The 13,290-nt window shown below is 35.3% G+C and overlaps 3 protein-coding genes across 3 annotated transcripts; 2 read left to right on the top strand and 1 right to left on the bottom strand.

Annotated features, from left to right (window-relative positions):
- The first annotated feature begins 172 nt into the window (after window positions 1–172).
- On the top strand, window positions 173–827 carry LOC100798840 (auxin-responsive protein SAUR50). The gene has a single exon (XM_006590660.4). The coding sequence runs from the start codon at window positions 227–229 to the stop codon at window positions 539–541; it is 315 nt and encodes a 104-aa protein (XP_006590723.1). The 5' UTR covers window positions 173–226; the 3' UTR covers window positions 542–827.
- Window positions 828–5,119: 4,292 nt separating this feature from the next.
- LOC100803281 (filament-like plant protein 4) lies at window positions 5,120–10,046 on the bottom strand. The gene is made up of 6 exons (XM_006590659.4): window positions 9,833–10,046; window positions 8,866–9,011; window positions 8,565–8,766; window positions 6,854–8,405; window positions 6,685–6,733; window positions 5,120–6,054 (listed from the first exon to the last, which is right to left on the bottom strand). The coding sequence occupies exons 2-6, from the start codon at window positions 8,995–8,997 to the stop codon at window positions 5,722–5,724; spliced, it is 2,268 nt and encodes a 755-aa protein (XP_006590722.2). The 5' UTR covers window positions 8,998–9,011; window positions 9,833–10,046; the 3' UTR covers window positions 5,120–5,721.
- Window positions 10,047–11,460: 1,414 nt separating this feature from the next.
- Window positions 11,461–12,985, top strand: LOC100798311 (60S ribosomal protein L8-3). Its single transcript, XM_003537581.4, has 2 exons — window positions 11,461–12,001; window positions 12,461–12,985. The coding sequence occupies exons 1-2, from the start codon at window positions 11,562–11,564 to the stop codon at window positions 12,804–12,806; spliced, it is 786 nt and encodes a 261-aa protein (XP_003537629.1). The 5' UTR covers window positions 11,461–11,561; the 3' UTR covers window positions 12,807–12,985.
- The last annotated feature ends 305 nt before the right edge of the window (window positions 12,986–13,290 follow it).

Genomic DNA, 13,290 nt, shown 5'->3' with positions numbered 1-13,290 from the left:
AAGCAAACGTTCACTGGTGTTGGAACTTGCGTTCCCCGGTAAACAAGTTTCGCCTAAAACACTTTGGTCTGCTCCTAGTCCCCACACCCACATGACTCTGGTTCTCTTTTTCCACTATACTAACTCATGATAAATACCCCCCCTCCACTCTACCCCATAATCCACACTACAAAAAAAATAAAATTAAGTTTAGTTTGAACAAGGTGCAAGCAAGAGAAGCAAAATAATGGCCATCAAAAAATCCAATAAACTACCACAAGCTATTGTTCTCAAGCAAATTGTCAAGAGATGCTCAAGTTTTGGCAAGAAGCAGACCTACAATGAAGAGGGTCTTCCTGATGATGTGCCAAAAGGCCATTTTGCGGTCTATGTTGGAGAGAACAGGACCAGATATATTATCCCAATTTCATGGCTGGCTCACCCTCAGTTTCAAATTTTGCTCCAAAGAGCTGAGGAGGAGTTTGGCTTCAACCACGACATGGGACTTACCATACCATGCGATGAAGTTGCATTTGAGTCATTAACTTCCATGATGAGATGAGAAAGGAGAGGGACTACTACAACATATTTGAGAAACGGAGGATTATCATCATAATTCCCTTGTCAAGTGGTGATTTACTAGTAAAAAAGTCCCATTGTCTAGTGGAGGTTATGACTTGGTCGCTACTATTAACATTTTACGTTTGGTGTTGTAATTGTATATAGTATGGAAGATAGATATATAGATCGATGTCCAATTAGTTTTTCCTTGGCAGTGTTATTTGTTTCTTTAATGAGTGGTGATTTAAATGAAGCAGTGTTGTTCATGGGGGGTATTACCCCGTTGAATATTTTTATATCCTCTTTGCTTTAACTTGCATTTTGATACGTTTTAAGTCTTCTTTTTTGTTTGTTTTTGGGGGTTGACTTGGAAATACATCAACCTACCGATCGCTCTGGGGTAACTCCTTCTCCTACTCAAATGGGAAGGAAAACCCAATAAAATGCTTGCTTGACAAATTAGCTTGAAAGAGTTGTGGTTAAATCCAAAAAAATGAATGCCATTCAAAACTTTTGGCAAAAAAAAAAATAAAAATTGAGAACTGGCAAGTTAAATTGGAGTTGTGCATTTCATAATTTGGAGGAGGCAAGTCTCCAAATACATATATCCAACCCGGATTTAGTTATGGGGGTTTTGGTCAGTCACAGGTGTTACGAGCAAAAGGGGAATAAGCAAATGAATGGAAGTGGAGTTATTACAGAGGGTAAATTTCAATGTTAGTATTTTACAAGTTCCATTTTCTCAAATCTCAAACAAAATTTGGGTGTCCCCAGTTACTAGCGTTCTGATATTCTTGTTTTATAGTCGTATCCATTATCTTGTAATTTAGATGAAAGTCAAGTGGTGCATCAATAGTTGAAAGTTGGACACAGACAGGCTGTTACAAAATTCTAAAACTGCAATAGTTTATTAGCATTATGAAATGCAATAAAAAGCTGCAATGTAGTAATACTTATCATTAATCATGCATGATGATACATAACTGATCATTATGTCACATCCCCTTCGGATACGATGCGGGGTACGCTACATTCTCTCTATCTCTGAATAGAGAGAATTTTATTTATTGACCAAAACAATTAATAATCACTGCAAATATGACAAGCAGTACGAGAAGTAGCCAGCATCATGTTTAGCCTTGCATGGGAAAAGTTTGTTCATCATTCATTAGCCACGAACTCTTTTCATGCATTGGCATCTTGCTATCTCAGCTAACGTGACCCAAAATCCAATTAACCAAATCTGGACGTGTTTAAATTCATCGTCTCAGGCCATGATTAAGGTATCGCTGTTTGTTTGTGCTTTTTTTAAAAAATCAATGTTTTATTTTTAAATTTAAAAAATGTTTTTTAAAATAAATATTTTCATAAATTTATAAATAGTAATTTTTGAAAAGGGCTTCATTTTATATATAATATTAATAATATGTAATTTATCCAATCACACCCCTAATCTGAAGATGGACATTCTCAATAATGTTTCATTTACTCTTCCAGCCGACATGGGACAACAACAGTACCTGTCCTTACAATCATAAGTACTGAGATATTTTCCTTATAAATTACCTGAGAATTCTAGTACATACATTGGCCCCATACAGTATCTACTAAGAGTAGGTGTAAATTCCGTAATTTACCATAATTAATTAAATTATAGGCCTTTGGCAAATGCCTTCTTAATCTGTCCATTTGGTGCACACGGAAATGAAGGAACTATCCCAGGGCAATTAAACGCGTAGTCCTTTTGTCCCTTCCTTGATTAACAGATGGCATAATCTAATTATCTTAAGCCACAGAAATAAAGCAGAAAGCAGAAGTTCAGCTTGCTTTCTTTGATATTGTTAGGCTGCTATATGCTATGGACAAGTGTGTGTCATAAGAGAGTCACTAGTCCAGTCAGAGTCGAACCTTTGTCCGATTCATTCAATATTTTTTATTAATTAGCTTAGAACTTTAAATTAATTAGGTTGTTAGTCACCCACTCACTATTACTAATGTCGATCGGATGTCTGCATGTATAGAGGACAAGGAATTGGGGATCAATTAATCACTGTATAATTGTCCTAGAAAAGAAATTATAATAAATAATATTTTTATAGTAATATTTATTGACCAAGAAAGAAAAAGACAACAAATTGAAATGATAGCAACACTTTTCGATAAGGAAAAGAAAATATTGACAAGTTAACCACTAAAGTTCACATGTGAAAGTACTATTGTACAAGACATGAACTCTTTATGCCGTCGACCTTGCTCTCTGTACTGCATGATTCAAATATAATGATGAAGGTAAGCACGGATCCCTTGGTTCCCATGTTCTGTTAGATGAACTTTTCATGTTCTTCTTGTAAATATTCACTGGTTAAGTCATGTGTAATTGTGTACTGTATTCTAGTATTCAAGTTGTAAATCCAGATTCTTTTGATGATCAGTGGGACATGGATGAAGCTTATAAAAGGAGACATTAGGTCCATTCAAGATAATGATGTATTTATTTGCAAGATGTGTTCTTTCAGAAAATGGGCCTCTATTGCTAATATGCATCATCATGTGCTGATATGCATGTACAACCTAAAATTGTCTAAACACCAAAACTGATTGGATGAGAAATTAGAAATTTCTGAAAATTTACATGGAAAACACATGCGGCTAATGAATGGTAGGTTAAGTAATTAGCAACAATCTGGCAATTTAGCTAACTGATCAATCCCTAGAGACCAGAGAGTGGCCAGTCTAATTTATCCTTTTTCTTTCTTGCAGACATAATATGTAAGTTACTAGTATAAAACTTTTTTAGTAAACTCCTTGCCAACAGCTCTAGAAAATCATTAAAGCAAAAAAATTAAATGTAAAAGGATAATTAGAACTAATCATAATGTTGGACTTTATTCAAGTTTATCAATTTTAAAAGCACCCAAAGCAAAAAAGTCCAACAAAATAATAAATTTCAAATATTGACTTGTATATATTCAGAAGTACTTCATAGACAAGACTTGCTTTTGCACGCTGTTTTCCAAATCTAAAACCCTCCATTTGATTATTTGAAGAAGCACATAAGGTAGGTTCGGTTGCTGAAGAAGTAGTAGGGCAGACATGTCAGGTTCATGAACACAAATAAAGCCTAGAGTTGCCCACGTACCCATTTTTCTGTATTTTCAATGTTGTACACTCATCAACATCACGTCAATAAGTCCTAAACTAATACCAAACACACAAGCTCAACCACTTTAAGAAATTATAAAATCAGTATATCAAGTATATATGTCTCCGAAAATTCAAACTTAATGTTCAACTATGACATCTATTTGCACGATTTAATGGAGACAAAGTAATGGTTCACTGTCCTCGTCCTCTTGGGGTGCTTTTGCTTCCGTATACAAACGTGGATTCCAGGTGCATCCTAAAATATTGTCCATCATAGTTTAGACGATGGTTTTAAATTTTAGTTGAGCTTGCACGTGAAATGTTTTCAATATTTCATCCGTGATTGAGCTCGAAAATGAGTGTATGGTATTGGTTAGCTTTTCTTCTTTTTAAATTAGTTGACTTTTCCATTTAATTCGAGCTTATCAACACACGTGTTCGGTCCACGTTATTTTTGGACAATGCTATCAACAATTTCTAAAGATGTTCAACTTCTAATAAACATTGCCTATAGAAACATATACTTTCTTCTTTCTAAGTCATAGCTATAATATAATATTATAATTGATAAAAGAAGAAAAAGTTTCAATATATGATATTGAAATAATGTTTGGTTTTTGACTTTTTCTATAAAGTCAGATGTACCCTTGTTAGCTTCATTGCACATAGTCAGATGAACTCTTATTTTTCATTTTGGCTATTTTAAGAAAATAGTACTAGACCATTTTTATTACCCTCTATCAATATAACTTAACTTCCAAAGGACGGTGCCTATTTTTTAGTATTAAAAATACCCGTTAAAAATAATAGATAAAAAGAATATTTTTCCAACCAACCTTATAATTTCATATTAATCTTTCTTCTACTTTTAACCATTAAATCAATCTTATAACTTCATATTAATCATCTAATTAAATTTGATTTAAGTTCCAATTTAATCTTTTATTTATTTCAGTAATCTAATTTTATATTTCGCTTGAACATTGCTCTCATCATTACCTCCATCTTTTAATTTAGCAAAAGGCATTATTCATAATGTTTAAAGTCGTTAATTGAGAATATTAGTTGATTGAGGGGTTAACAAAAAAGAAAATTGTTCCAAATTAGTTGTCACTGGAATGAATTAATAATGTTAAATGCTAGTAAACTATAATTGAAAGAAGGAAGTGACAATTAAAAATGTCGGAGGAAAAAATTTAAGTTACACGACTGAAATGAATCAAAAAGTGTAGGAGAATAAAATTAAAATCTAATGTATACTTGTTTGTTTTGTTGTATTCGCAATGGCTCAGGGTTCATTTAGATAAAATACTAGTATTAAAGTCAATTACACAACATAACACGTTTCATTAACATCAACGTTGCAGTAAATAAAAATAACATCAATGTAAAAAATTATCACTACGATTAATTTGAACACATCGCAAGTAATAATTTTAAATTAATTTTATCAAAGTCAACTATAAGACCGAAAGGTCAAAACTATGATTCGTCCAAAGAAAAAAAAAATTGCTTCCAAATGAATCGTCCAAAGTCAACTATAATAGAAATTTACTCTTATCTTGCTAGCAACTTATCAGTTTCACTACACAATTGCGAGTTACTGGCAACACAAGCCTAGATTGTTCACCGAGAAAGAAATAAAAGTGGCGTGATAAGAGGAAGTGAAATCACTGTCTAGTTGTTCATGGAGGTCGAAAGAGAGAAAAAAAAAAAGGATCTTTATCTTTTATAACCAGATTGGTGAAGCCTCACAGATTCATGTAATACAAGTGCTGGAATAAGAATCAAAGTTTACCCAAAATCAACAACATATTGAAGAGAATTAAACACATCATTCTCAATACAAATTTTGACTATATAGTCTGTCTATGTACAACATCATCGGGGAGCTCTCGATGACACTTGAGAATAAAGTCAATTAACAATGTTAGTGACTACTCTTTTGACAAAAAGAAGTGGCTCAAACCATGAGCTTTCTTTCATCTAGCAGTAGCTGAAGAATAGGAATTTGATTCAGTAAGAGTTTAACCTTATTCAAGGGTTTAACCAATAGTTCCCTTCGGTGTCTGAAAGACATGATGTGGCACCAGAGTTATTATGCGATGATAACTCATCAGTCACTCCTTGAATGTCAGACACTACGCTACATGCCTCAGCACGATCAATTTCATTTGAGTTACATGAACCATAAGAATTTGACCAGCCATAAGTTGGTTTGGCGAACTTTTCATTCATTTGAAGCCTTTTACTATGATGAGTCATGGTTACACCTATCTGAGGGCACATAGCTTGCAACTGCCTACCAAGTATAGACAGAGTCTCCTGACATTCTGCCAGCTTTTTCTCTGCAGCTGCTAGTTCTTTATCCTGATGTCAAGAAGATATTAGAAAAAAAAATGAGGAGAAAAAGGTGATGAAGCCATGAAGGAAGCCAAATAACATTGGAAATAGGGATAACTGTTTTTTTTTCACGTTATAGAAAAAGAAGTTTATTTCACACGTGCAAAGACAAACATATCACTAGAGTTAGTAGCATTAAACAACAGTTTTATTTAGAATAGGGATACGTCATATCCACATTTTTTAGTTTCAGTTTTTTAGCTACACTATGATTGATTCCTTTTGAACTCAAATGTGCACATTACTTCAGATACCAATTCAATAGAAATGCAAAAGGAGTTCCCTGCATAAATCAAGAAAACCATGCATTGTTTTGCTCTCTGGTGGGCAAATAAATTTGTTCGAAACACCACTTTTTTAGCAGTACATGTAATTATTTCAAAATGTGGTTGAAAAGGAGATGCCTTTTGATGATTCCAAGAAAAGTAGCTAAAATTAACCACAATTTTGATCAAAGAGACCATATTTCAAATATATTTCATTGTTTCATCTGCATATACTCTACTTATGTTTGCAAAATAATCATGATGATACATAGGAAATAATGCAAGACCGACTGTAGCTACAATGCATTGTAAATCATGTAAATGTAAATACCTTCCCAGAATTTGCTGCTGAGTTTGATGCACACACCAAGCACTTGTCCCTTCAAGTAGCAAACACACCAAAATTTCAGAAAGGATCTCATATCAAACTAAAGGAACAAAGCTCAAATTATACATTATAGAAACTATGCCATTGTTACCAATTGAGGCTCAGAGCTAACCTTTGCATTTTCTCTTCAATTTCTTTGTACCTCACCAAAGCATCATGATGACTTTGTTTTTCCTCTGCAAGATCATTCTTTAGCTCATCCATCTTTTCCTTTAAATACTTATTTTCAGCTTCTAACACCTCTACACGTGTTTGAAGTGACCTGTAAGACTCAGTCATGCATTTCAGTTGAATCTCACCTAAACTACATGATTTATTAGACGATGCCAATTGAGCTTTAAGTTCTTCTAGAAGCTGCATGTTTTCCAGTAACATCATCTTTTTTTCCTTAAGATCTTGCATATGCTCGACATGTTCAGCTGCCTCAGGTTCTATTGATTGGTTTATCCTGTCAAAACAATTTTTATTTGAAGATAAACAGCTAGTCTCCTTTTTATCTTCAGCATCATCATTAGCTTTACTAATGATGCCAAGAGGTACACCACCATTGTCTGATAAACATGCCATCTTCTCCACTTCCAGAAAGTCATCCATCAGTTCTGAGATAGTTTCACTCTTATGATTCTCTAATTTACCTACACTTCCAATCCTCCTGATATCAGAATGGTCAGGAATTGATGTTGCACATGACTCAACATGACTTTCTGAATCTTCATGCCCATTGTCAGAGATAGAAGTGATGCTTGGTGGATAGCTATAAACTCTACTGAAGGGGTTTCCATAATTGGTTGCCAACATTGCTTTCTGGGAGTTTCTTTCTTGATGTATCTCTGCTTCCAAGCGCTTAAGTCTGCCAACCGTTTTAGCATACAAGTTCCTAGAAGCCTGCAGCTCAGCATTACTTGAGGCCAATGCTTCTTTCAATGTCTTTGTTTCTTCTTCCAACACCTTCAATTGTTTGGTAAGAAACTCAGATGCTTGCAGGCCATCAGTTTTTGAACTAGTTTTTCTCAGATGGGGTGCACTGATGACATGGTGTGAACTCTCAACTTCTAGCTTCATTTGTGCCAATGCAGCAGGCCCAGGTAGCTTCTTTCTCAAAAGACCACGGAGTCGTTGACACTCACTTTCTAGCTTGTCAATGTTCTTGCCATCCTCAGTGTGTTGCTTGTTTGCCACTTCTGCTGATCTCATGATCATATTCTTCTCTTCATTACGGATATCCATCTCCTTAGAAATCATGTGCAGCTCATACTTTAGTGAGGTTATTTCTTTTTCCTTTGACTGAATATTCTTCTCTAGATGCTCTACCTCTGCCTCTGCTTCAGACTTCTCTTCTTTTAGTTTCACTATTTTGTTCGAACTTTCTTGAACTGATCTTAGAAGGGCAGCATTTTCACTGGCTAACTCACGAAGTCCTTCATCCAAATTGTCTATTTGTGCTTCAAGTTCTAACTTGATTTTCTCCCACTGATGAGATTTCATAAGAATCACCTCCTGCAGTTTCTGCTCACTTTCTTCCTTTACAGTTCTTATCTGCTTCATGCACTCTTTTAAGGCTTCATCTAGGTGAGCTGCTTTCTCATCAACAGTGAGCTTAGAGAGAGACAAAGATTCAAGTTGACGTCTTAAGGAAACAACTTCTGCATCAGCTTTCTCCCAACCTAAAAATGCATAGAAAACTTAATTAACCATCTCTCCTTTTTACTTAACAAGTGGAATATAGAAATTGAGTGACTGCAATAATTATTTCAACTGTTAAAACTGAGTTTTCTTTTATAATCACTTGGAATTATGTACATTTGTGTATATGTAAGTATTACCTGAGACTGCTTCCTCAGCAACTTTTGCATGCTGTTTAACTAGATTATCCTTGTTATTTAATTCTGAATAAACTGCAGATAGCTTTTCTTCCAAAGCTTTTACTTGATCCTCCAAGTTTACAACTTGATCTTCCAATCCAGACATATGTGCGTATGATTCCATTGATATTTGAACATAATTCTTATTTTTGATGTTGTCTTGCTGAAAAAGTAAGAGAGAAGAGCAAGGCTAGTGAGAAATTTAGCAAGCGACTTCATGTAAAAACGTCTTCCATCCCGAACCTCTAAAACGAACAAATACCTGATCTCCTGCATGTGCCACAGAAGACAAGGTAGGGCCAACAGATTCAGATGTAGGCATTGGTTTCTCATTCTCAACCTTTATGTTTTTATCAGATGATTTTTTCTTCCAGAGCCAACCCCGGCGGTCCATCTCAAAATTCTACCCTGCTCACATAATTTGATCAACAGGCGATAAGAATTTTATAGTATTAATATGCATGGATGGGCTAAGATCAATACCAGATTCAAATATTGTTATTAACTTGATATAATAAAATCAAATGGAACCAAAGAAACCAGATAGAAATACACTTTATAATAAAAAAATCTGTTACTCTTGCAAATTATAAGCTTTCTAGTTTAAATAAATTTACGTAATTTTTTCATAATTATTGTTAATGACGGAAAAATATATTGCTATTCTGGCAATTGCATTCGTAGAAAATAAATTTATAGAAGTCTTGTAATAAAAATGTGGTCTTTCCATCCACAGAATAATTGCAAATAAGACCTTGCACCATAATCTGTTTTTTCTTTAACATACTGTTCAGTTTTGCAAGCTCTTAATGTTATATCGACATTACCATGGCCTTGAAGTAAAAAAATAAAATATAAAAACATTACCATGGCCTAAGAAGTTATTGTTATTTGTATAGTTTGCTAAACGACCTAAACTGAGCATGAAAAGTTCGAACTTTGAAGGGGAAAAAAGCCACTGTCTAATATATTGGGAGTGCAAATCCGAGTCATTAACAACTTTCTTTTGTTTCTCATATTTAAATTTAGTTTAGAACAAAAGAACTACCTCATGAATTTCAAAATCCAACAAAGAGAACCCCAGATTAAAACAGAAGTAACAAAGAAGAATGCACTAACAAACACCGCCCCAGGCCCCAGAAACATGATTTGTTAGCAACACTAAGTTGACACACTGACATAAACACACAACATGGAACTAAAAATATAGAGAAAGAAATAGAACTTACCCGGAAAGAATGTAGTTTTTTTGGTTTATGCGGTGGAAGAAACAAAGGCAGAATGGAAATGAGGATTGGATTTGAATGGGGTGTGTTGGCTTGGCTCCTGAAGTGTTTGACTTGGACTGTGAAGAGAAGATAGACAGACAAACGAGGAAAGGAGCGGGGGTTAAGGTAATGAACAAACAAAATGGCCAAATGTGCGCGTGTGTGTGGTCACTGTTTAAACGCTCCTGCGGCTCCACCTCGATAAAAAAAATAAAATAATAATTTGAAAAAACTACTACTGTGACATGAAAAGGTGACGAAAGAACGTCATAGTCAAACTCAAAAACAAAAAGATACATATTTTTCTTTTTAATGGATAAAACGTATATTTGATTTGAACCATGAGAAATTTTTTAGTTGTTTTCTACTGTCGTTTTGTCTTTCTTTTTCCACCTTCGTTGTTGTCGTTTATGTGGCTCAAAGGTTGGCATTGGGAGGCGCGAGTTCCCATCATCTACGTCAACAAATCAGAAATCAAAAGCAAAGCTGGAGCGGGCAAATCGTTGGCGTGAGACCTTTGTCCAATTGCACCTTTGCAGTGTGTGCGTGAATTTGAATAGCGATTCAGTTATCCATCTTCCATTTTATTTTGCTTTGATTAATTGCTTAAGGCTCATATAGATTTTTTCTATACATTGCTCAAGGTTTGTATTGATTCCATATTTTGGGCAAAAAACCAATTCAAAATTTCTAAAGACAAATCAGTGATTAAGTACTTCGGTGTGTTGGGTGGGAGTGAGTATGGCTGGCTATTGGCTAAGGTACACCACTTTTAGTATTACTATGCCTAAAACATATCAACATATGCATGCACAACAACACAAGCTTTTCCTGTTGGGGTAGGGGTATTTATTTTTCTGAGTTTTTGTCCATATTTATTATAGATTGTAGTTGACAAGATTTTGAAGCCAATTTCAAATTTATTGTCTATATTTAATACTACTAGAACTTATTTGACCAAAACATATTAATTTTTGTTAATAATTTTTTATCCAAATTTATTATATGGAGTGCAGTTGACAAGATTTTTCAATCAATTTTTAATTTATTTATTATCTAATTTAAAAACTTATTTGACAAAAAAAATATATTTTCGTTAAGTTTTTATCCAAATTCGTAAATTTGATTTAGCACTCTATCTTATAATATAATTTTTTTAAGTATATTATTTATTGGAGCAATCATGTTTAAATCGGATATGATTATTATGGATGATAATTTTTTTCTTCAAGTATTTAAGCAGTTGCATATTCAGTAAACTCGAAATCGACACCTCTGATTGTACTACATAAATATGATTTAGAACTTATATTGGATGTTTATTGTTTATAAAAAAAATCTTTATCAACAATCACTAATTCCCGACTTGGTTTTAATAAAATTCTCTGTTTAAAAAGAAAGTCAATCACATTACTTTTGTATCCTTTTCATTTTTTATACTACGTCAAACTCAGCCCAGGCAATCTTATCAGGCCTTAATCAATTCAGCTTTTTATTTTTATTTTGTTTTTTGTCAGTCTATACCAATTGGGCCCATATCTCCAGTCCATAAACTCATTCGGACCTGGATTTAAGTTGCAATCTAGGTCAGAGACAAAATGGTGTCGCGTCCGCTATATATTCTACCCGAATTTCTGCATTTTCCTTCTTCCATCGGCGCGGCACACACAGACACACACATTTCGTCGGAATGGGAAGGGTGATTCGCGCACAGCGTAAGGGTGCGGGGTCGGTGTTCAAGTCCCACACCCACCACCGCAAGGGTCCGGCGAGGTTCCGCAGCCTCGACTTCGGCGAGCGCAACGGCTACCTCAAAGGGGTCGTCACCGATATCATCCACGACCCTGGTCGCGGTGCTCCTCTAGCCAAGGTGGCGTTCCGCCACCCCTTCCGCTACAAGAAGCAGATGGAGCTCTTCGTCGCCGCCGAGGGCCTCTACACCGGCCAGTTCATCTACTGCGGCAAGAAGGCCACCCTCGTCGTCGGCAACGTCTTGCCCCTCCGATCCATCCCCGAAGGTGCCGTTATCTGCAACGTCGAGCACCACGTTGGCGACCGCGGCGTCTTCGCCAGAGCCTCCGGTGACTATGCCATTGTTATCAGCCACAACCCTGATAACGACACCTCTAGGTATTTACTTTCCCCTTTTATTATGTTTGAGAATTATTGGTTTTGCCACATCTCTGTCTGTTTTGGTGATTCAAAATCTGTGATTGAGAGCTGAGTCTATTACTTATCGAAATTGTATTAAATTTAGTTTAAGTGAATTATATTTTGTAACATTTTGCAAAATCAGGAAAAGTTAAACTTTAGTATAGTAATTAAGAATTAAAAGGATAATGTGAGTGTAAAGTGAGATTTACCTACTCCATAGCAAGTAAGGTATAAGTTATAATGATATAAGTAATCTCAATACAAAATTAGGAGTTAATATTTCAAACAACACTAGGAGTTTGTTAATATTGCATCACATTCATGACTGTAATAATAATTTGTTTTGATCAATTTAGAGGAGTTGGATTTATTCAAGTGTTGGTTTGCAAAAAACTATGCAAGGGTTTTGAATGCGTGTGTGCACATTGTTGGCAGGATCAAGCTTCCTTCTGGGTCAAAGAAGATTGTGCCTAGTGGGTGCAGGGCGATGATTGGGCAGGTTGCAGGTGGAGGGAGGACTGAGAAGCCTCTTCTGAAAGCTGGTAATGCTTATCACAAATTCAGAGTGAAGAGGAATTGCTGGCCTAAGGTGCGTGGTGTGGCGATGAACCCAGTTGAGCATCCTCATGGAGGAGGTAATCACCAGCATATTGGTCATGCCAGTACCGTCAGGCGTGATGCTCCTCCTGGCCAGAAGGTTGGTCTCATTGCTGCTAGGAGGACTGGTCGTCTTAGGGGGCAAGCTGCTGCTACTGCTGCTAAAGCGGATAAGACCACCTGAAGAGATTGTTAGAGTTTTTTTTTTTTTTTTATAAGTTCTCAAATTTTGTTTCTCTGATAGTCTATGCTCATCTGTTTGGGTTCTATTTTGATCACCATTTCTGCCATAAATATGAAAGCTTGTAACAGGCGGTGTTTTACATTGGTTTTAAGATCTATTCAATCCTGCAACTGTTTGAATTTGGAATGCACTTATATAGCTCCCGCTTTTTTGTAGCTGCACCACCCATAGTTTTATTTGAGTTATTGTTGAAGTGCAGTCTACTATTTTGATTCTAAGTGATTTGAGAAATTGATTAACCATAGCTTCATCGATAGGTTTGATATGGAGTTGTGAGTTAACTCCATTCAGCCTAACCCACTTAAGAGAAAGCCCAGGTGCCTTAGATCAAAATCACACGAAGGCTACAATTTGTTTTTATTTGTTGTTATCTGATACTTTCAGAATCATTGTTCTATGACGATTTCCTAGACTAATTTACTTT

The sequence above is a fragment of the Glycine max genome, chromosome 11 (genome assembly GCF_000004515.6).
Source record: "Glycine max cultivar Williams 82 chromosome 11, Glycine_max_v4.0, whole genome shotgun sequence".
Lineage (NCBI taxonomy): Eukaryota > Viridiplantae > Streptophyta > Magnoliopsida > Fabales > Fabaceae > Glycine > Glycine max.
Note: the sequence above shows the minus strand (reverse complement) of the source record. Positions and strands in the feature narration are given on the sequence as shown.